Source organism: Sminthopsis crassicaudata, chromosome 4 (genome assembly GCF_048593235.1).
Source record: "Sminthopsis crassicaudata isolate SCR6 chromosome 4, ASM4859323v1, whole genome shotgun sequence".
Classification (NCBI taxonomy): domain Eukaryota; kingdom Metazoa; phylum Chordata; class Mammalia; order Dasyuromorphia; family Dasyuridae; genus Sminthopsis; species Sminthopsis crassicaudata.
Genome location: NC_133620.1, coordinates 452,721,248 through 452,743,958, shown reverse-complemented (window position 1 = coordinate 452,743,958; position 22,711 = coordinate 452,721,248). Strand labels below are relative to the sequence as shown.

Below are 22,711 nucleotides of genomic sequence, written 5' to 3'. Positions count from 1 at the left end.
AGAGTTAGAGTTGGAAAAGGGACTTTAGAGATTGCCTCTTCTGACCTTGTGTTCTACATGAAGACTGAACTGGGGATCTGAAGTGGCTTGCCCAAGTTCCCAGAGGTGGAAATCAAGCAGGGCACAGGAAGCCTCTGGGCCTGGGCCCTGGGCCCAACATTCTTCCCACTTAGGCCACACCGGCTCCAAGACCAGCTCATTTCTTGAGGAGTTTTGTCATTTTATTTTGAAGGCAGACTATCTCCAAATTAACACTTAAAGGAAGCAAGGGTCAGTGTTGAAAAATTATCTATACATATGTTTTGAAAATAAAAAGATTTAATAAAAGAAAAATAAAGAGAAAAGGTGTCTTGAAGACTGGCATGAGAATGCTTATTAGATGAAGCTAGAGCTATCCCCATGTCTTTCTCCAAGTCCTGAATTCTCTTTAAAACAAATATTTCAAAATATAAACTAGAGTACACATCACTCAAATGTGACCTTTGCTCCTTAGAAAGATTATTTAGCTATCTTACAGTAACAGATATGGGGTGCTCAGGAGGACCAGTAGCTCCCTGGGAGGGCTTCCTGAACCTTTTCAGGGCTGCTTATCAACCGTTTACCCAGCTCTCACTGTGGCTCCAAGAAGCTGTAGATTATGCAGCAGCCACAGTTTGTAAAACTCTGGCAGACAGGCTTCACCAGGTTAGGGATGGCTGATAGGCCTTTGGTGAGTCAGGGGGCTGTGCACCTGAAGCGCGTGAAGACTCCCCCCAGCAGAACGGGCACAGGAGTACAGTTTGTGCTGACAGCCACAAAGCAGGTGCTGTGGAGTGCTTGGAGCTTGACCAAACATTGAGTCCCAGGGCATTGCCGGTCATCCTGACTTGGGCCTTGCTGCTGGATTTCAGTGATGACTGAGGGAGAAGGGGAGCTCCCCCTCTCTTAAATCCAGGTCTCATACAAGTCAACTTCATCCATAATGGTTCTAGCCCCCTTTGAAACGGAGTCCGAAGAATCAGAAAGAGCCACAAAAGCCTCAGAGCAGCTGACAGAGACAATCCCATAAGCTACCCACCCAGGCTTGAGGGAGACCCTCTTGGCATTCATGTACATGTGCTGGCCAGGGGAGGAGTGTCTGGGGGTCCCCTCCTCTGACACAAACTTTGAGACCCTAGCACATGTTAAGGAAACCAGATTTGAAGGAAGGGGAGAGAATGGGGGCAGGAGGTGAGGGAAGGGCCTCATCTATTTTAGACAATTAATTGCAAAAGAGGAGACTTACCTCAAATAGACCTAAACCCTTTAGTAAAGTGAGAAAGAGCCTTAATGCCCCCACTACTGAGGCCTTCATTGTTTGACAGAGCAGGAACTGACGGTTACTTTCCTGGCCCTAAAGAAGAGACCCGATTAGATTCCATATATGATGCTTCAGTCCATAGTGGTAAAGATCTTAAGCAAGTGCTGATGCTTAAAGCAGACAGTCAGTCGGTCATCTGAATATCCTGGCCAGAATGAGCCTTGTAGCTAGTTTTTACTTTTCTTTGTATCCGTGGTGATTAATGCAGTATAGTAAGTGCTTGAGAAATGCTGCTTGACTTTATTGAACAGTTCTCTGTAAAAACTACGTTAGTAATCTATCCCAGTCTGGCATCAAGGAAGAGTTTGATTTGGGCCTGGACACATAGATTTTTTTTTTTGTATATTGCTCTTTTCCCTTCCCCCCCCCCTGCCCCACATCTCTAGACTTTTGTCTTTGCCTTCCCCATCCATCTTAACCTATTGTAATCCTACCCATCCTTCAAAGACCAGTTCAATGTCACCACCTATGTGAAGCCTTCCCTGATTAGAAGTAGTCTTTCATTCCTGGGGCCTAGTATAACACACTATTTCTCTTTTGTTTTCACTTCTGCAATTACTTTACAATCATGGTTATTTGTGTATCTCCTTCTCCTCTACCCAATATACTATAAAATTCATGATTCCAAATCAAGTCAACAAGTAAACCAATCTCTCTTAATCATCCATTATGTACTAGGCACTGTGCTAAGTGGAAAAGATACAAAGAAAGGTAAAAATAGAGCCTGCCTTAAGGAGCTCACAGTCCAGTAGAATTATGATTAGGAGCTTTATATGCCAATGTCCCCATCATCCCATCCCGAACCCTCCCACTAGTGCTTGGCCATAGTCAGTGTTTAAAAAATGATCATTGGATTTTGGACAAGCAACACTTGAGAGTGGCAAAAGATGGAGCAGCAGGATCTCATCATGTCTTAACAATATAGAATGTAAGCTCCAAATACTAAAGAGGAAGCAAACTGAGAGTGAGCTGCATTGAGATCCAAGAGGAAGTGGCCATAAGTCTGTCCCTGACCCTCAAGGAAGGGGGACATGGTGCTATGGAAAAGAGTGACCTTGGAGTATGAAGTCAGGAGTGGACTGTTTCCATGATTGTTATCCATTTCCCAGCCCACCTGTGTGCTTTGGGTACTGTGCTGTCCCTTCCAAGTATCTGCTCAGGAGCAGGGAGTACTGCCTATAACTTAGAAAACATTAAGTGCCTTCTAGTTTGGAGCACCATGCTGGACACTCTTGAGCTTAAATAAAACATCCGTTCTTCCCCCAGGAGTTTACAGCCTATTGGACTGCAATAACTTCTCCAGCTGATGTCCCTGGATATGTGGCACAGAGGTTTAGTTTGGGGGCAAAAAAACAAAACAAAACAACAACAACAACAACAACAAAAGTTCTTATTACTAGGAAAGGAATAATATTTGGTCTGACTTGCCCTGGTGGTAATCTGAACTCCTTTAGGGACTGCCAGAATCCAGTTTGCTCTCATCCTGGAGGTGTAATTGCCAGCTGCAGCCAGGTTTCATACATCAAGGCCTCAGTGACTGGTCTCTCCATTTTTGGTTTGATTTGGTATGGTTTGGAGATTGATTTGATGGATCTTTTGCAGTAAGGCTTGGTGTGACATTAGTTGCTAATTTTGTGTGTATTTATGTTGTTAAACAAACATTTTTATGGAAAGTAGATGAGTAGTCCTTTGGCCTGGAGAAACTCCACTGTTCTGCAAACCCTTTTTGTGTGATTTGATAGCACTTACTTGAGAAGCTAATTCTCTTTGTATGTAGTGGAATTTGTTGACAAAGAACTGCCCTAGCAAGCTGTAGCTAAAGATAAAATATTAGAATGGGCAGGGAATGCTGTTAGTTTTGTTTATGTGGGGTTTTTTTAGTTGTGTGTTTTGGATTTGAGTTAAGATCTTATAATTCAATGAAATTAACAGCTTCTAATGTTGCCATCATGGAAGTTTGAGAGATGTTCTATTAAAAAATGCTTTTTTACTTAACTTAAAGGCAATTAACCCCAATTGCCTCAGGGGAAAAATGCCTTTTTAAAAAGAAGGAAACTTGAAAGGTACAAATATTGGAACCAATTTGAAAAATAATAATAGTTCATACTTCTTCCAACTCTTAAGATTTTCTGATTTCAAGAAGGCCATACAAAATGTTTTTAAAATTTAGGCATAGAGAGGTTAAGTATTTTGCCCATTGTCACATCAGTAATAAATGTTGAGCTTTTACAAGAACCCATATTATCTAACTTTAGGACACCAACTCTCTGAATGTATTAGGCTTCTTTTTCCCTTCATTAGGATTGCTTTAGTTGGGGAAAGGATGGACAAGTAGACATTTGGATGTACTAGTAAATTGGTGTCTTGTGCCTCTTCTGCAGGGATGTCTTAATGGGCTGAAAGGAGTCTTTGTGTTGGGAAGAGTGAGCTCTGTGCCCTAAGGCCAATTTGGGGACCTGGCTGCAGGTTCAGCCTCAGACCCTGAGGGAGCCTAGAAATAGGGCTTGAATGGCCTGTGCTGATCATGTGAGCCAAGCCTCTCGTTTTACAGAGAAGGAAACAAGGCCCAGAATGGGGAAGGGACTTGCCCTGGTACCCAGACCTTCCAGACCAGCGCCCTTTCCACAAGCAGCAAGGTGGTTGGTGGGTTGTTGTCATTGTTCTCCAAGAGGACCACAATGACATCACTGTGCTAGAGTCCAGTTGCCACATGTCTGACTGTGGTTGATCAGACCAATGTGAGCTCAGGACGCTTTACCACAGGTCAGGCACAAGTAGTCCCTGTAAACTCTTGGGGTAGACTCACGGATTTTGCACATCTTGTTCTGGAATAATCCATTCCACTTTACTCCTGGAGCACAGCCCCTTCTCTGAGGAGAGCATGCCGAGGGGCCCTGGGCCAGTATCTCCCATATCATACAATCTGTTCTAAAGTTCTTAAGAGACCTTGAGAGGGTCCTTGCATTGTTTTTCTGACCACCTTGGGAGCGCTTGTCCTGAGTTCTCTGTAAAATAGACTTTTAGGCAAACACGTTTGGCATTCCAACAACATGGCCAGCCCATTGGAGTTTAATTGGAGAAGGAATCTCAGTGTCAGAACCTTATCCTGCTGGGAGATAGTCAGAATTTTCATAGGACAATTTAAATGGAAGATTCTATTTCCTGTATGATTCCCAGGTATACAACAATGAGCTCAGTAGACCTTTGGTTTGGTAGTCAGTCTAATACTTCTCTCCTATGCTTTCCTTCAAAGCAAGGCAAGTTATTATTGAAGGCCATGTAGCTGGTTATTTTCTCTAGGTAAATGGGACAAGAGTTGGGAAGGATCTTCAAAGGGGGGGGGAAATCTTGTATATAGATTGGAAAAATGATTTTGAAAGCGCCCTTTCAAGAACATTCTCCTTTAAAACTAAAATATAACAATTGAATTGATGCCGAATCAAATTCCAAATAGCCATCCCACCTTATGCAATGAAGCACTCTTTCCAACAACTTGTTTGTGGGAAATTGTGGCTTCAGGAAGAAAATCAAATCGCTTTGCCTCAAAGTTTAGCATTGCAGACATTGCTGGCTTGAAAATCCCTTGGTTCTCCCCAGACAGGGCCAAGTCACAGGAGTCAGTGCACCTTCCAGGCTTGTGCACCTGCTGGTCCTTCCTCTTCTCATTCCTCCAGTTTCACTTTCACCCCAGCAACAGTTAAACACTTTCCCCACTGATTGACCCCTGCCATTACCTGTTGACTGCCTGGGGGGAAAAAGGGGGATGGCGAAGGACATTTTTCCAGGCATCTCTGAGTATGTTTCATTGATGCCAAATCTTGGCACGGCTGTAACAAGAGGCTTATCCATAGAAAAAAGTTCTAGCCACATTTGCAGGTCATGTATTTTATTGTTGCCCTCTCTTGTCGATGAAGAACCACTGCTGCACTACCCACTCATTTATTCTCTTCACCAAATACTGCCCCAACTCTCAAGGAGCTAAGTGGGGTAGGTAAGGGGGGCAGGGCTCCGAGATCATCCAGCTGTCCTTACCCCCAAGTCCTCAGTCCTACCACCCAGTAATCATCTTGCAGTGACCCTCCAAAGCAGTCGGTGGTCTAAGAATTAATGAATGAAAAACCGTTGGTTAAGCACTTTCTCTGTTTAAAGCACCATACTAACCTGTGGGGACTCAATTAGCTGCTAGACAGTCCCTGCTCTCAAGGAACTCACATTCTGAGGGGAAAGAAGACACAGAGAAAAAGTTGTAGCTGTGACTCAGAAAAGCCACTGATCCTTGGGGTGCAACAGCAAAACACAGGCAGTGATGCATCATCTTTAAGATACGTAGATATGGACGTGTCTGTTTATGTATACATATATCCACAATCACAGAGAGAGAGAGAGTTATGTTGGAGAGTTCTTTTGTAAAGCCCAATTAAAATGTATGTCTTGAAATCAGAATGTTTATAGGGAGAGAAAAAAAAAAAGTGTGTTACAATCACCATCCTGCATCCCCTTTTCTTAGCTCCCTCCTTGCATTGTCTTTTCTATCCTGACCTGAAAAGTTGAGGGTAGGATGATCTATAATCTACTGCCGCCCAACCCCATTCCCTAAATTTTTTTGACGGGACTATGTTGAACGTCATTGTGCTTTTGTCTCTTAGGACTTGTATTTTCCCATAACTCTAGACTATTGTGATTTTCAGCAAAGTCAATATCTAATAAACATATCTCATAGAAAAGAATAGATTGTTTTCACTCAGATTAAGATTAAAAGCTCCATAGTATTTCACTGCTCCTTCAAATTGAAACAATAACACTGTAAATGACGTATATATCATTCTTTCATCATGTCTCTTCTTTCCCAAGAAAAAGCAGCTGTTTTAGAATGATTCAGGTTGGTGATGGTTGTTGTTTAATGAAGTAATAACTCTGAATCCCTGAGATGGTCTTAAATTCATCCTTTTCTTTACCTATGAGTTATGGAGTCTTAAGTCCTAAGTGTTTATATTTACTTATCTTACACATGGTGGGAGAAGCTTTAGAAATAATGCTTTCATTAGAGCCAGGCTCTATAGGGTAAACTTCACCTATTCATGAACTAGGCCTAAAGGAATTTTTAAAAATTGAAAATGTGAGGACCCTGGACACCTGCTTTGTTAAGGGGTTGACATAAAGAAATTATGTCTTTGTCAGTTAGCCTTCTCCAGAGGCAGCTTTTGAAGAAGACCAGCATTTTCATAAATGCATCTAGAACTGTTTAGAAAGAAAACATGATTTTTCTCCTCCTGCTAAAATGTGTTTCGTTTCATCATTTCAGTCATGTCCAACTCTTAGTGATCTCACTTGGGGTTTTCGTGGCAAAGACAGTGGAATGCTTTGCCACTTCCTTCTTCAGTTTATTTTACAGATGAGGAAACTGAGGCAAAAAGGGTCAGTCATGTGACTGTTGTGACAGGATAACATTCATAGTTATTGTCAGAGGCTATGTTTGAACTCAGGCCTTCCGGATTCCAGGCCCAGTATTCTATCCACTACACCATCTAGCTGTCCCAGAATGTGTGATAGATTCTCATAATCTTATCTCCCTATACAAATTGGGCATTTTCATTTCAGGTTGCTTTGCTAGACCATAAAGATGGTGAGTGTCTCTTCATCTTGTCTTGGTAGCCTTGATTTAATATGACAGGGCCTTCCTCATGCACTCAATAAATAATAGTTGAGTTGAACTTGGTCTGCCTAAGAAGTTAAATGGAGGAAGTTTTGTAAAAAAAAAAAAAATTTGGCCCTGAGGGAACTCAGGATTTTGTGTTCTCTATCTCTATATGTAAAAGCAGTTTCTACTTTGTGCATCAGAAAGATATTATTGATCTCTACCATTCAGAATTCAACCAATTATCTGGTTATTATTTTTATTATTATTATTATTATTTTATTATTAATTAATATTTTATTATTAATTAAATATTAGTTATTAAACACTCATCATCTGTAAATTGCTGAAAAGAAAATAGTTAGATGGAGCCTGAGGGATTAATTGCATGATTATTTGGAAGTGTTCTGGCATTGCTGACTGGCTGTTGCAGTTGGGCATTCCCTAATCTCATCCCTCCTGTAGCCATAAGCATGCATTGGTGGGTTGGCGATCAGGATTAGGCAGATAATGTGTTATGTTTTTTTTCCCTTCATAGAAGTATGTAGTCCTGTCACCTTTTTTGGAAAAAGAGTATTAGTGGAGCCAACATTGTATTGACAGGGAAGTCTGTTACTTAAAACAAAACAAAAAACTAAATCCTGAATATTAGATTCATTTAAAGTATAGTGCATTTTGTTATCATAAAATGTGAAAGATCACAAACTAGGGCTTCAAGTTGATCTTCAGTCTGAGATTTAATAGCAAGAAGAATCAGCTGGCTGGTGGATAGGGCTGGAGTCCATGGGACCTGAGTTTCAATGTGGTCTCAGATACCTACTAGCTGTATCAACCTAATCAGGTCACTCGATCCCTGCCTGACTCAATTTCAATCTCTACTATAAAGAGAGGATAATAATTGCACCCAACTCCCTTAGGTTGTTGCAAGGAACAAATGCAATCGCATTTGTTCAGCACTTAGCACAGGACCTGGTACATAGTAGGTCCCTAATAAATGTGTGTTTCCGTCCTTTCTGTCTGCTCAGCAGAGTTGATTCATGTTTTCAGATGGTATCTGGAATGAATTTGTGTCCAATGTCCCTTTGGAGAAATAAAGAACAAGTGCCCAAAGCTATTTCTCTGCTGGTGACTAAGTGGAACACTTAGTTATTTGGTTTGTTTTTTTCAAAATGATTTTCATTTTATAAAGCAGGATAGTTGTTTTTGTTGTAATTGTAAATGAAATGTAAATTTCGTTTCCGGTCTGTGGTGTGCTGGCTTCATCCTGTCACTCAGACATTTTGTTGTGAGTTGTTCCCTTAATGGAAGTGAAGCACAATAACCCTCAACAGGATGACGTGAGCACCCTGCAGATGTAACAAGAGACACATTTTGTGCAACAGACCACAAAAGCTCGAGGCTTTACTGAAAAATGAAAACAGAATAAATGGAGACTCCCCTGCAGCTCGCTGCCCATTCAGGGAGCGGCCTTGTCTTCGAATTTGGAGATGGGCTGAGTCTCCTCCATGCGGGCATTGTCTCACTGAGCTATTTTCACTCTTCATTCTGCCTGATAAGAGGGGGAGACTCGGCCAACAAATGACATCTCATAAAACCATGTGGGAAAGGCAGTGTAAGGTCAGGAGGCTTGAAATGGCCGCCTCGGCCTAGGCCTGGGCCCGAAGGCTCCCAGCACAAAGGCAGGCATGTGATGTCCCCTTCCAGGGGTGGTGTGAGGAAGGCCTTCGTAAGCCCCCACCCTCCAGAGGAGCTGCTGCCCGAGCTCCCATGTCCCTTTCCTCTTATTTGCCATCCTGAGCCCGTTCCCCAATCTTATGTTCTCTAGCCCTTTCCTCTGGGGATGAAAGTGATACATCAATGCCCCCCCTTGAGCCTGGGGTTTCCGTCTCACCAAAGACTAAGATGTGGGGCCTTTTTTGCATTGCATTTTTTTGACAAAGTTATCAGGAGTAAGTGACTTGCCCAGGGTCACACAGTCAGCATCAAGTATCTGAGCGTACACTTGAACTCGGGGCTTCCTGTCTCCAGGGCCAGTGCTCTACCCACTGTATTTATTACCCAGCTACCCCTTTGCATTGCTTTTTTAAAACATTTTTGCTAAGTTTTTCTTAATATCATCTGTATTTATAAATATATCTCTTAATCCCTTTTCTTCCCAAGAAACTCAACCTTTTTTTTTTATAACCAAGCATTTAAGAGTGAAACATGAGCAGCTCAACAAAACATCAAGTCCCACCCAGCTTCCTGCAGCATTTTTTTTTTCTATTTTGGAAGCTCAGGGTTTCTTACACCGGGATCAAATGTCTACAGGTCAGGTACTTATAGGCCTCGGGTCAGGGAAGTCCAGAGCTTGTCTCCTGCCACAAGCTTGCTTTGTGATGTGGGCCCATTCGCTCTACTTCTATACACTTCAGTTTATTCATCTGCAGAATGGTTGCATTAGACTCTGAGGTCAGCAAACTATAATGGGTCCTCCCACCTGATTTCAGAAGGCCTAGGGGCTAATTTTTTGTATTTAAAAACACAGAAATCATGCTTAATCCACAGGCAGAGTGAACCTAGTAGGTAGTTTACTGACACTTGAACTGGATGATCTCATAAACCACTTCCAAAGGTAAAATAATATAATACTATAAATTAAAGTTAGCCAGTAGGACTGCAGAATTCTCAGAGGTGCTTAGTAGCACCCCACAGTCCTAAGAGGACTTTTCAAAATCTGTGTTTTTGTTGTAGTTCATAAAATATCCAAAGCCATTGATTTGCTGCATCACATTAGCTCTCTGAGAGACTGCTTATGACACTTTTACCCTGAGTGACTGTTTAGATGGAAGCAGCTTCTAACATCATTTCTGGAAACAGTAGAAGGCTTAGTGTATATCATTCTGGCACATTTTTTTCTGTCCACCTGCTAAATATACCTTGAGTTGTTATAATTTATGTAGTATTAAGTTGGAATTTAAACTCTTACCTAGAAAGGAAGACTTCATGAAAAAGGCTCATTTTTCTAAAGAGTTTTGACCTTGGAGTCAGAAGACTCAGATCTAAGGCCTACCTTCAGAACTTGCTAGTTGTGTGACCATGGGCCAGTCATTTAACATCTCAAAGCCTCAGTCTCCCCATCTGCAAAATGGTGATGATAATAACAATACTAAGTCACTGGGCTATAAGAAGAGTACTTTGTAAATCTTAAAGCTCTCTGCAGATCAGAGCTAGTATGACTGTTCCTCTGTTCCTTGAAATTGGTGGGGGAGGGGGGGTAGCTGATCTACAGTATTTCCTTAAAGCAGATCTTAATTTCTGTTCATTCTGTTCTTACTTTCTGTTCATTTCTGGCATCTAAATCTGCATTAATCCAGGTTCTCCCTTTTGGTTTTTCCTTGTAGTATCAGCGAAAGTTTCCTCACTGTGAAAGGTGCAGCCCTCTTCCTGCCACGGGGAAATGGGTCATCCACACCGAGAATCAGTCACAGGCGCAACAAGCATGCAGGTAAAGCAGCCACTTGTCCCCCTTGGTCACCTTGCCCAGGCTCTTCATTGAAGGGCTTCCTTGTTTCTCTATCTGTCCTGCCATAATAGCAGGAAATGTGAAACATTCTGATTATATGTGGCTTCTCCCTTGGATTTAGAGGATCTGAGAGTTAGAAGGAACCCCATTTCATTCTTGCCCTGGATAATTAACAGAATTGTCATCGAGCTGAAATTGCTTTCCTTGTAACAGCCACTCATTTGTCCCAACTCTGCCCTATGGGATCAAACCACTAAGTCTCAGGGGACTTACTCCCTTAAGATTCTGGCTTTTGAAAGTCTGGATTTGAGCATATCAAATTCACCTCCTAACTAACCAAACAAAAGTCCTTAAGGTTATTTCTGTCTAGGGTGAGTGAGTATAAACTACACTAGCCTACCAGATTTAGATAGCCCCAGGCCATGTGTCACATCCCAGCCAAAATCCACCAAGAAACCAGGAGTTCCCTCTTCCTCCTATACAACCACAGCTGGACCTGACCTGGAGAGCTTGCATACATCCCCAGCCATCCATCAGTTGAGACTTGGTTCTGGGACTGATCTGTCCTGGCTGGTGGATAAATGAGTGATGGCTCACTACCCCTCTGTGTAGCCAGGCCCTTTGTATCTCATTTAGCATCTATCAGGAAATTAGGCCTTTGTAGGAGGCACCCTGCTGTATGCTCCCTCTATTCATTCTCCTTGTTCTGGAACTGCCCTACGCTAGATTCCTTACCCTAGGTACCTTTTAAGTGCCCAAAGGTGGTTGCCCTCATACTTACTCAGTTGTCTATTTTCCCAGCATCAATATAGTAGAGGGCACATAATAAGTACTTAATGAATATATGACTTTTCTTTCATTTATATTTTTCAATGATGGTACAGGAAAATGATAAATAAAAGCAAGCATATTTAGGTTCCCATGACATCAAGATTTGTTCTAATACAAGTTCTTTAAGATAATTACATAAAACCTCTTCTGTAATCCTAAATATTCCAAAATCAGATTCATTCAGTAAACATGATGTGTCTCCTGTATGCAAAATACAAAGGAGCATAGAGGCTAAAACATGTCTGTCTGCCATCACAGAGCAAGTGACAGACTCTAGCCAAACACAAAAAGACAAGATCACTAGTTTAAGGACAATTTATCAGGAAAAATAATTTGTTTAGATTCGAAATTTTAGAGGCAACATGGTAGAAAGAGAATTGGAAAATGGAGGTTTGAATTCTGGCTCTAGTCACTTAGCAGATGTAAGTAATTCATTTTCATTCTGAGCTGGTTCATTAAATGGAGGTGATATCCTGCTGCCTACTTTGCAGGGTTCTCAGGAGCAAAGTAGGATATAACTCAGAGACACAGGACCTGAATTCAAATCCTGATTCACATATCACTTGTGTGACCTTATCAATAAAGTGAGGTTAGACAAGATCATCTCTGAGGTCCTTTTGGATCTCTTCGGCATCCTTTGAACTCATATATATTGGACTTGCTTAAAATAAGACACACCCAAAGTCATGTCACTGAAAGACCAGTTCATATAAAATGAGAAACTTTATTTGAATTCAGGGGAAATGCAGAGCAAAGGAGGTTGAGGGGGGAGGGGAAATTTTCAGGAAGCAAATCTGCCTGCCATGTCCCCTTTCTGAAGATCTTATGGAAAACATCAGCTTGAAGACAATGGTCAGAGATGATAGCCCAAGTTGTTCCTCATTTTGACAATTGTGTTCATTTACACATTTGTGGTCCCCAGGATCTTTCAGGAATGGAAGATGTTGCAAGTGCTAGTAGGGGAGCAAACTACACTAGAGACCTCCAATAGGTCAGAGGTAAAACTCTGAAATACTGGATCCCATTGAAGCTGTAATTGTCTCTCCTTACAACCCAATAAATCTCAGGCAGTTTAGGGGCAGTGGAGCCACTCAATCATGTTGTTGAGTTCTAATCAATCATGTCGGTAACAATGTTCTCTTTCCACAGCAAATCCCAAGCCACTGAAGCATTTCTAATACAAGGGTTCAGATGGCTAGGAGCAACTTTTTTGTCCATCTGCCCTCAGATTTTAAAAACCACAAAACTTTTCTTTGCTGTCCTGTACTTCCCCAATGTCCTCTTACCCAGAGAGGAACTAGCCCTGGTGAGGCTCTGTATTTCAAGGTGATATTGGTTATTAATCTTGTACAGTACAAGGAAGAAAGAGACAAAGTATTGCTTTCAATCCGGCCTGCCTGAATGAGTTGTTCAGTGAATCTGTCTTTGGCACGTAACTGGGAGTGGGGTCAGCGGCTTTGAAAGCTCCTGATCCTCCACTGGCCTTTTTAATTTTGCTGAAACTTCCTCAAACAACTTCAGTCCAGGTTTCCACTTGACTTTTAGTCATTCAGCTTTTTCCATTACCAACTAAAAAAGCAAGGGGTGGAAAAGAAGAGAAAGGGACTAGAACAGATCAGACCCTGTCAGAATAAATACAAATTCCCAATGACTGAATCTAGGATTCTGATGTATCCTGGAGCCAGTCTAGCCCAATTCATGTTATTACCCAAATGAAGATGCTTACAGAGTCAAAAAAAACAAAAACAAAAACAAAAAAAAACAAAAAACAAAAAAAACAAACAACAAACCTTGTAACAGCAAGATATCTGCATACATCTAATAATATTGAGAAGAGATTGTGTTTCTTGTGTCTGGTCCTAGTTGTCAGGGAGGAAATGTGTGGAACCTATTCCTGCCTATATTTGAATATTCAAATACTTCAGCAAATAAGTGATAAAAAGGATAGTGCCTGTGAACATTGGAAAGGGAAAGCAGACAGTGTTGTAAAAATCTGCTTGGTCTGTTGAAATATATCTAGTAGTGGCAGCAAATAGAATTTTAAAATGGTGAGAAGGGTATTTATTCTACCTGTCCTTAGTCACATCCCTTCTGGTCTGCTCCCTCAGTTTCTGACAGTGCAGGAAGGGAAGTACACTTACAATATGGACAGCTCTTTTCCAGGGGGCACTTTTCTGAGCCCAGTTCTCATAATAAACCTTATTACTTTAAGAACTAGAGCTGCTTCTCTGGCTCCCTTCCTTCATGGGATTTGATTGTATCATTGTGCCACAGGTTGATGAAAATAGGTGATAAAAGTATTAATTAAATACTTACTGTGTACTGGGTGCTCTAGAATGCACTCTTCAAATCTGTTTCCCCTCCTGAGGGTTCCTATCCACACTGGCTAATGATAGAGCAGCTGCAGAGACCTTGACAGAATAGTCTGGAATGTTCAAAGAGAACCACTGACCCTTCACAGGATATAACGCTTGGCCCTCCCCAGCCCAATTTCTGCTGAAGAGACTTGAGGTTTATGATGAAATCAAATGAGCTGGTTCTGCTCAGTGTCTTGGGTGTTTTGGAAATTTCTGAGAAAAGTTGATATCTTATGTAGCTTTGCTATGATCCTTTGTTGTTTTGTTTTTAATTCTTTGTTATGAAATGGTTTGATATAGGGATATGTTCATAGAGGAAGAAAATATAAAAACAAAATAGATTTTAAATTTTTTTTTCAAGAAATCAATGTAGTAAAATTGAATAAATCTCAAAATGTAAAGAAACAGTCCTCTTTCCAGTCATCTAGATCAGTGGGAAATCACTCAGCCTCATTAAGATACCAGGCTAATTGCTACCTTATCCTAGAGCCTATCTGTGAACCACAGCTTCATTTTGACAAAAGTCCTAAGAGAGCTTCAGAGCAAGCACTAACCTTTGTTTTGTGAACTTCTCCAGGTGATCTTCAGCAGCACCTGCAGGCCATGTTCATATTACTCCGCCCTGAAGACAACATTAGGCTGGTAAGTGTTTTTTGAAGGAGCCTTGGAGGCAAACCTCTATTTTCCAAGATAGTGGAAAACTACCATTTTTTTTTTAGAGGCCGGCACTCCTGGTGGTACCCCTCTAGCACTGGGCCTGTGGAGAAAGGATGACAGTCCTTCTCTGTGGGCTTTTTTGATTATTGGACAAAGGCTAACTTGTGTCTGTGAAACAAAGACTACAAGGCAGCAGGAGGTGCCAAAATGTGTTAGAGGTTGTATAAAGGTTGTATGTGGGATTGGAATTCAGAGGAAGATAAAAGATGGCAGGTGGCAGGGTGGGGATTAGCAAGATCTTCCTTTCTTAGAGGAAGTGGGATCTTAGCTGGGTCTTGAAGAACAGTGTGATTTAAATTATATGAGGGAAAGAGAAAAAGCCAGGAGTCAGCCCAGCCTGAACAAAGGCACATACATGTATGCTAGAGGGTTGAGGGGGTTTGTCCTGGGGAGTGGTGAGAACTACAGTTGGACAGGCAGCATGGAGCCAGGTTGTTGAGAACCCAAAAGGCTTCTTGGCTTCTACTGGTCCTGCCACTCCCGGCTTGATGAAGTGGGTTAGTTTTATGCTCTCCCTTCTCATTCTATTGGTGACCTTTCTGTTTTGGGGTTGTACTTCCTGGGTATAAAAGTAATTTTGTACCCCCAAAAAGGATTAGATAAATCAGTAGAGAGAAACAGGAATTGGAGGTTTTTTGATCCAGTAAATGCATTAAGCACATGCCCTATATGAGGCTTGTGAGCAGTGGAGATCTAGAGATAAGAAAAGGGAGTTTCTGCTCTCAAGATGGGTCATAGGAGGTTCAGAGCTGAGAGGAACACTTCTGGTTCCTCATCCTCTTTCTGATGCTTCAGTGGGGTGTTCCCCAGTGATCCATCCTTGGCCCACTTCTCCTTCTGTGCTTCTCCTTGCATCTGTCCACCTCCCATCTCAGGGCTCATCGCCAGGGATGCCCAAGTCTGCTTCCAGTCTCTAAGTTCCAGACCTCCACTTGTGGACATCTTGATATTCAATCTGCACCTTGGACTGGACATGTCAAAGCCTGCACGAATTCCTTCCTCCCTTTTAACTTTTTTTTTATTCTTGTTAATTGTCTCCCCATTTGTTTCCCATTTGAAAGCTGGATGTTACCTTTGCTTCTTTCCCCCCTCACTTTTTATGCCCAATTGGTTACACCAGATCCCCTCGGTTCTACCTCTCATGATCAGAGATTTAGAGCTGGAATAGCCATTGTGCCCATCTTTTCATCATTTTACAAATCAAGGAACTGAGGCCTGTACTGGAGAAAAACCTTGCTTGGTCACACAGGTGAGATGGGCCAAAGCCAGGATTTGATCTGAGCCTTCTGGCTTCCAGTGCAGCGGCCTCCTGTCATCTCAGACACCCGCCCCTCCCCCTGCTGCCACCTTCCTGCACTCTGCTATACAGTTGTGGACTACTGCCCTGAGGTTTCTGTCCCTGTTCTCTTCCTTCCTTCCATACAGGTTAACCTCTGCTCAGAAACCCCCCAAGGGTTCCTTTTTGCCCCTGATGTCCTGCACTCACTCTCTGTTTCCCCAGCAGGCAGGATAGGATCCCAGTTACCTGCCCTTCCCACCCTCAGGGTGATTGAATTTCTGCCTGCCCTTGGGAGTCTAGCTCCACGTGCTCGCGGAAGCTTTCCCTGGGCCTTCCTTTATCTTTCTGTCCCAGTCACACTGAGAGGTGGTCATCTCTGCTTGGGTCAGCGCCACCCTACCCTCACTAGTCATGCAGGCTCCTGGAGTTCAAGGACAATGTTCCCTACCCAGTAGATGGTTAATCACTGTTTCTTAGACTAGATCATTAAATCCTTTAGTCCAGCCTCGTTTTACAATTGGAAACCAAAGCTGTCCCAGGACCACCTAGTAGTGGCAGAGCCAGAGCTAGAGTTGGCATTTCAATCCCTGCTTTTCTTACTCAAACAGCTTTCAGAGTCCCTTCAAGCTCAGACTATAATCCTGCAGTCCCTAGGGTTGAATATGTGGTTTCAGCTGTTTAATGTTTTTTAAAATGAATTCAAAAAATTTAAATGAAATTTCTGAATGAATTTGGATTTTAAACATGACACAGCATATTACAATTATATCAAATTGTTAAATATGTAGTCATTATGTTGCAGACTGTTAAGTGAGTCATCTTCAGGCAAAATCACTGGCTACATTGTATGACTTTTGACCAGTTAGTACTTTTTGTAGCTAAAAGGAGCTTTTGTAGAGTCAGAGCAAAGCCTTTTGTTTTAAGTTAAATGTGGAATGTTAAAACTGTCATCTTGGACTTTGCATAAGGTTAAAAGTTGGAGAATCAGCTGGAAGCTCATTCTCTTATTTTCAGAATAACCCAACAGCAAACAGAGACCCCAGATTTCTCTCTCCTCTTGCTTTTTACTTTCTGAAACAGATTAGGAAGATGATTAGTAATTGGAATGAAGCCAGCTTTTTCCTGTAGCGGTGTGAATACTTATGAAGACCTGTTCTCCATGTACATCACTGAGAAACTATGACTTTGAAGCATCGATACAAGAAATTGACCTTTTAGATTAGGCCTAATGGGAATAAGGCAGGGAGAAATTAAATCTTTTAATAATTCTCATACTGACCTATGGTCTCAACACTGGGCTTTCTTCTGTAAAAGTATGCTCTTAACCCTAAGCTACAGCACCACTGTGATGCTGCTAATGTCAAGAAGCTTTTTTCCCAAAAAATGGTTGAAGTTATTTTTTTTTAGGATTCATTGATTTTAGGTGTGTCCATGAAGGTCAAAATGAATTGAAAACTGCATTCTTTTAACATTCATCATTCCCCCTCTCCCCATTAAGAAAAGAATCTTCAACCATACTTCCTAGCTGTGTGACTCTGGGCAAGTCACTTAGCCCCAATTGCCTCAGCAAAAAACAAAATAAAACCAAAAAAAACTTCAAACTCTATTTCTTGTCCTGAAGTCTATTTTAAATTGAGCTATAGATTTTGCTTTGTTGCTCTATTGGCTGGAATTTAATATTTTCCTACTTTTGAACCTCTGATAGAGAAGGTAAACCCCATGTCTACACTTTGGACCTTCATAATTCAGTTTTCCTGTCAGGTGAGAAATATTAGTTACAAAGGCACAATGTAAAAGTAAGGCTCTTTTTTTTTTTTCCTAATTTATTTTATTTAAAGAAAGAATAAGGAAAAAGAAAAATGGAAAAAGAATACAAAACAAAATGAAACAAAAGAGAACTTTTTCATGTGCTTGGAAGAACATCAGAGAGGATTCAAAATATATAACAACAAATGACCAGTTCAAGAAAGTGTGTGTCTCTTTCTGTTGTTTGCTTGCATTATTTTCTTTCCCAGTTTTTTTTTTCTTCTTGATCTGATTTTTCTTGTGCAGCAAGATAACTGAATAAATATGTATGTGTATATTGGATCAAACATATATTTTAACATATTTAATATGTATTGGACTACCTGCCATCTAAGGGAGGCGGGGTGGAGGGAAGGAAGAGATAATTTGGAACAGAAGGTTTTGCAAGGGTCATTGTTGAAAAGTTATCCATGCATATGGTTTTATAAATAGCTATAGGAGAAAAAAAAAAAAAAAGAAAATGAGAGAGAGAGAGAGAGAGAGAGAAAGAGAGAGAGAGAGAGAGAGAGTGTGTGTGTGTGTGTGTGTGTGTGTGTGTGTGTGTGTGTGTGTGTGTAGAAGAAATTAGATTTATGAGTGCCCATCTTTCTTGTAAAATGTTCTTTTGTTCTTTGCTGTGCACCTTTTTTACTTTTATTTGTTTTCCCCTTTCATCCTCCTACCCTCCCCAAGCAGGTTATAGTTAAGAAAGAATGTATTTATATATACATATGTAGATACATACATACACACACATACCCCCACACATAGATACACATATCTTTCTTATCCCTGTTGATTCTCTGCTTTAATTCTCCTCCTAATTTGCCTTGCCTTCCCCCAACCCATGGATCCCTCCCTTTTCTTCTTTACTCACCCTTTGCTTCCCTGTCCACCCCATCCTCCCCCTTATTACCTTATAGGTTTTGGAGGGTACTATATCCTTCATGGTATATAATGTAGTATTGCCTTTTAACCTTTTAAGCCTTTCTCAATGTGAATAGGTTTTTAGAACGAGCCTTCCTCTCCACCTCTAATGTCTCTGTGTCTATTCTTCCTCTGCACTTCATTTGTATATGACATAATTACTATTTTTATCATTACTCTGCCTCATTCTTTCTTTTGAGCTGTTGTATTATTGATGTCAATCTTAAACATTTATAAACAATTTAGCCATATTGAGCTCCTTGAAATTGTTCTTTGATATTGATATTGATAAATTTTCAGGTTTGGTTGATAGAAAGTCCTGAAAATCTTCAAGTTCATTGAATGTTCATTTTTTTCTCGTATTATAGATAATTTTGCTGGATATATTTTTGGCCACAGACATGGTTTTTTTGGTTGTTGGTAAATATGATTTCAGGACCTGCAATCTTATTGTGGCTGCTGATAAGTCCTGTACACTTGTAGTTCCAACATATTTGAAATTTTTTCCCCCTTGGTTCTTGTAAAATGTTCTCTTTGATCTGGAGGTTTCAAAATCTGGCAATAATATTCTCATGTGTTTTTCCATAAAGGATCTTGTTGAAGTGTGGTGATGAGTGGATTTTTTCTATTTCTACTTTTCCCTCATGTTCTCGCACTCCAGGACAATTTTCTTGGATTATTTCTAGCATTATTGTGTCAAGGTCCTTTTTTTTGGTCACAACTTTCAGGCAGTTCAGTTATTCGTATATTTTCTCTTCTTGCTCTGTTCTCCAGATATATAATTTTTCACATAAGATGTTTCATGTTCTGTTCTATTTTTTCATTCTTTATAATCTGTTTTATTTCATGGCTTTTTTCACTGGTTTCCCCTTGCCTGATTCTAATTTTCAAAGAGTTATTTTTGTTTTTGAGGCTCTGTATCTCCTTTTCTAGTTGGTTAACTTTTTCATATTCTTGGTTTTTTGTATGGTTTTTATTTTTCATCATTTTAGTTTTTCCTCAATGTCTCACATTTGACTTCTAAATTCTTTTTTGAATTCTTTGATAAGGCTCTTTCTCTTAGTAAAAAAGATTACAATTAAGACGGAGTCCTAATTGTAACTTACAATTAAGACAGAGTCCTAGTGAAACATTTCTGATGCTAAGGGGTGATGGACAGAGAAACAGGTAATGCGAACTTTGTGTTTTTATCAAGAAAATATTTTATTATGAAGGTAAATACTTTTGGAGCACAGCACTTTGTATGTTTACCCAAAGTCAAACGTGTTAAGTGTATCATGGGAAAGGTTAGGATGCATATAGGGTGGTGATCAGCTGTTCTCCATCTTTACAGAAAGTGAACATTTCAAAAATGACATTGAGTGGGAGCATCAACCCCTAGAAACTGTGGATTATTGCCTGGGCTCTTCAAATCCCTGCATACACCAAGCATTGGTCACCAACTTGATCTTTATTTAAGGCCAGAAAAATAGTCAGTTTGAATTAAGATAAAAGATGATTTTCTACATTTCTCTTATTGGAATTTTTTTTAAATTAATTTTATAATTATAACATTTTTTTGATAGTACATATGCATAGGTAATTTTTTTACAACATTATCCCTTGTACTCCCTTCTGTTCCAAATTTTTCCCCTCCTTCCCTCCACCCCCTCCCCTAGATGGCAGGCATTCCCATACATATTAAATATCTTATAGTATATTCTAGGTACAATATATATGTATGTGCATTCTGTATGTGCAGAAACAAATTTTGTTGTTGTTATTGTTGCAAAGGAAGAATTGTATTCGGAAGGTAAAAATAATCTGGGGTCTTAGTGGAATTTAAATAAAAATGATTAGCAAACCAGGTTAAATGTGAAACCAGAGGTAAGGTTGAAACTGATTGCTTCAAATGGACTTCCAGGCTCTGAAAGATGCTGAGCACCACAAGACATTTCAAATGAATACTCAATCATTCCTTCTGGAAAACGAAAAAGTTGCACATAAGCTATTTTCTCAGCATTTAATAGCTGTTTTGATAAAAATAAATTCTTTTAAAGTTTTTCTGAATTCATTATAACAGCCTTTTGTCAGGAATTTTTCTTAGTCAACAAATATTTAGAGAACTGGTAGAGAAAGAAGTCTGTGAAATTGGTTCCTTTCAGAAAGGAGGCCCTCAGATGTCAAAGGGTCAAGAACCATTCCCCCAGAACTTACCTACTTCAGGTAGTGGGTAGTAGCTCCAATCTGGGAATCTGATCATACCATATTTGTAGTTGAAAAGAGAAGATGCAGGCGGTGTGTATTGGAAGGCCCTATCTAAGGGACAGCTCTATATTTTGCCCTGTCCATAGGCCACATCAAAAGATTCTTACCTGCTTCCAAATCACAGTCTCTCCAGTCTTGTATTGCATATTGCTTCCTGACCCCCAAAAAACTTGGAGGTTACTACAAATTCTAGGGAGTATTAAGCAAAGGATGCCTTTTAAAATTGCTTTTACTCAAATTGGCTTAGTGAAATAAATTAGATTATGTTAATCCTTTTTCAAGCCAAGTAGCTGTGGAAGAATGCGGAAGAAAGCCGGAGCCAGGGCAAATTTTCTGTTGTTTGTATATGCCTCTGCCTCTCCAGGACTTGGGATTTTAAATTAAGATTCTCTTCTCACACCTCTTAGACGATATCTAAATATAAAACATTGTAGATTCCTTTTACTGAAGACTCCGGCAATATTCTATATACTGTTAAGAGAGTTGTGATTAAATCCTAAGAATCACAATACTTTGTCTTTAATCCAACTAAAGGGTTTAAAACAGAATGATTCCAGAATCTCAACCGATCTCATAGTAACATAGTGCCTTACTTACCCTTTGGAGCAGCTATGTGGTGCAATGGATAGAGCACCTGGCTGGAAGCCAGGAACATAGCTCTTCACCCTGGACAAGTCACTTAACTGTTTGCCTCTGTTTCCTCCTCTATAAAAATGCACTGGAAAAAAAATTTGGCAAACCACTGCAATATCTTTGCCAAGACAAATCCAAATGAGGTCATCAAAAGTTGAACACAACTGAGGAAAAAAAAATCCTGAACAACCACCTTATCTAATACACTAGTGGGTTCTGTCCTCTAGGGTTAGTGAGCTTTCTTTTAAATATAATATAATCTTCTATTTGACATGCAGTTAAAATGTGGAACTTTTTAAAAAGTTCTTAGCTTTCTAGGTAAGAAATGTCTAATGTTATCATGAAAAGCCTCTTATAAAGAAGATCCTCCATACTTAGCTTAATTTGTTGTATTGCATCTGATAGTTTTTCCTAAAGATTTCCCCCCTTTTATCAACTTTGATTATCAGTTAATTGCCACCAATTAGGAGTAGGAGTAGGAGGAGTGAGCAAGACAGTTATTCCCATGCCAAATGTGTTTTAAGAGTCCATTCCCAGAGCTGGAGTGGAAAGAAAAGGGACACTGACATGTTCAGGAAGCTAAACATGATGGGACTGAAATCCACATGAAGTGGGGAGGGGGGTTCCTCGTTTTTATGTTCAATTAGAGCTGACCAAAACAAAAGTTCAAATATGTAACATCATTGAAATCTCATTTATTATACTGTTCCAGTTTACCCTAATTGGGTTTCATGATGAAAATGATTGTAACTGTCTTGGGAGCTGTTCCAGTAGCCCTAAAATATAAGAGGAACTGTTAGCCCGGCCTCCTGGGACCTAGAGTGCCATTTTCATCTATGCCAGACTCTGGCTTGGTGTGAATTCCCTTAATATGACCCTAGGATGCTAGGGCTGGCATTTTGGCTTTTTTGGTGGTGGTTTAGGTTTGGGGTTTTGGTTGTTTTTTTCCCCTAATCTTGGTTCCTCTTAGCTGTTATTAAATGTGTTTTTCTTGAATTTCCACAATGTGACTTTCTGAAACACACATTGGTGATGTCTATTTTGTAGACTTGTTAACATGATACCAGGATTACCTTCTCATTGGGTCAGCTCTTGTTAGAAGCAACCATGTGTCTTGTGTCTTTGTGGTTATCTGTGTGTCTAAGTGTGTTGCTATTGTGCTTCCCAAGCTTTTCTTAGGATGATACAATGGAGGAAATAATTCAACCCTTTAGCTCTCAAAATTAGATTGCTAAAGCTTAGGTTTCTGTCATCTGAAGTCCCTATTCCCAGACATTTGGATGTTGGCAAGGTTTGATATGTTTTGAAAGATCTCCACGTTCAGTAGTATAAGTACTCTGTAGACTGCAGCCCTGCCTTCCATATCTTACCCCTTTTACAAGTTACCATGGCCAAAGGAATTCATCAGATGGTGACTATGCTAGAGATTCTCTGCACTTGGTTTGGCTGCTCTTCA

At 40.4% G+C, this 22,711-nt stretch overlaps 1 protein-coding gene across 5 annotated transcripts in view; it reads left to right on the top strand.

The window, feature by feature from the left end:
• The window catches only part of SSH2 (slingshot protein phosphatase 2), a 225,901-nt gene that overhangs the window by 164,152 nt on the left and 39,038 nt on the right, over positions 1-22,711 (top strand). For all 5 annotated transcript variants that reach the window (XM_074263779.1, XM_074263780.1, XM_074263778.1 and 2 more), the window contains 2 exons: positions 10,358-10,461; positions 14,245-14,309. In XM_074263779.1, the coding sequence (XP_074119880.1) occupies positions 10,358-10,461; positions 14,245-14,309 (169 nt within the window). The remainder of the gene's footprint in view (positions 1-10,357; positions 10,462-14,244; positions 14,310-22,711) is intronic.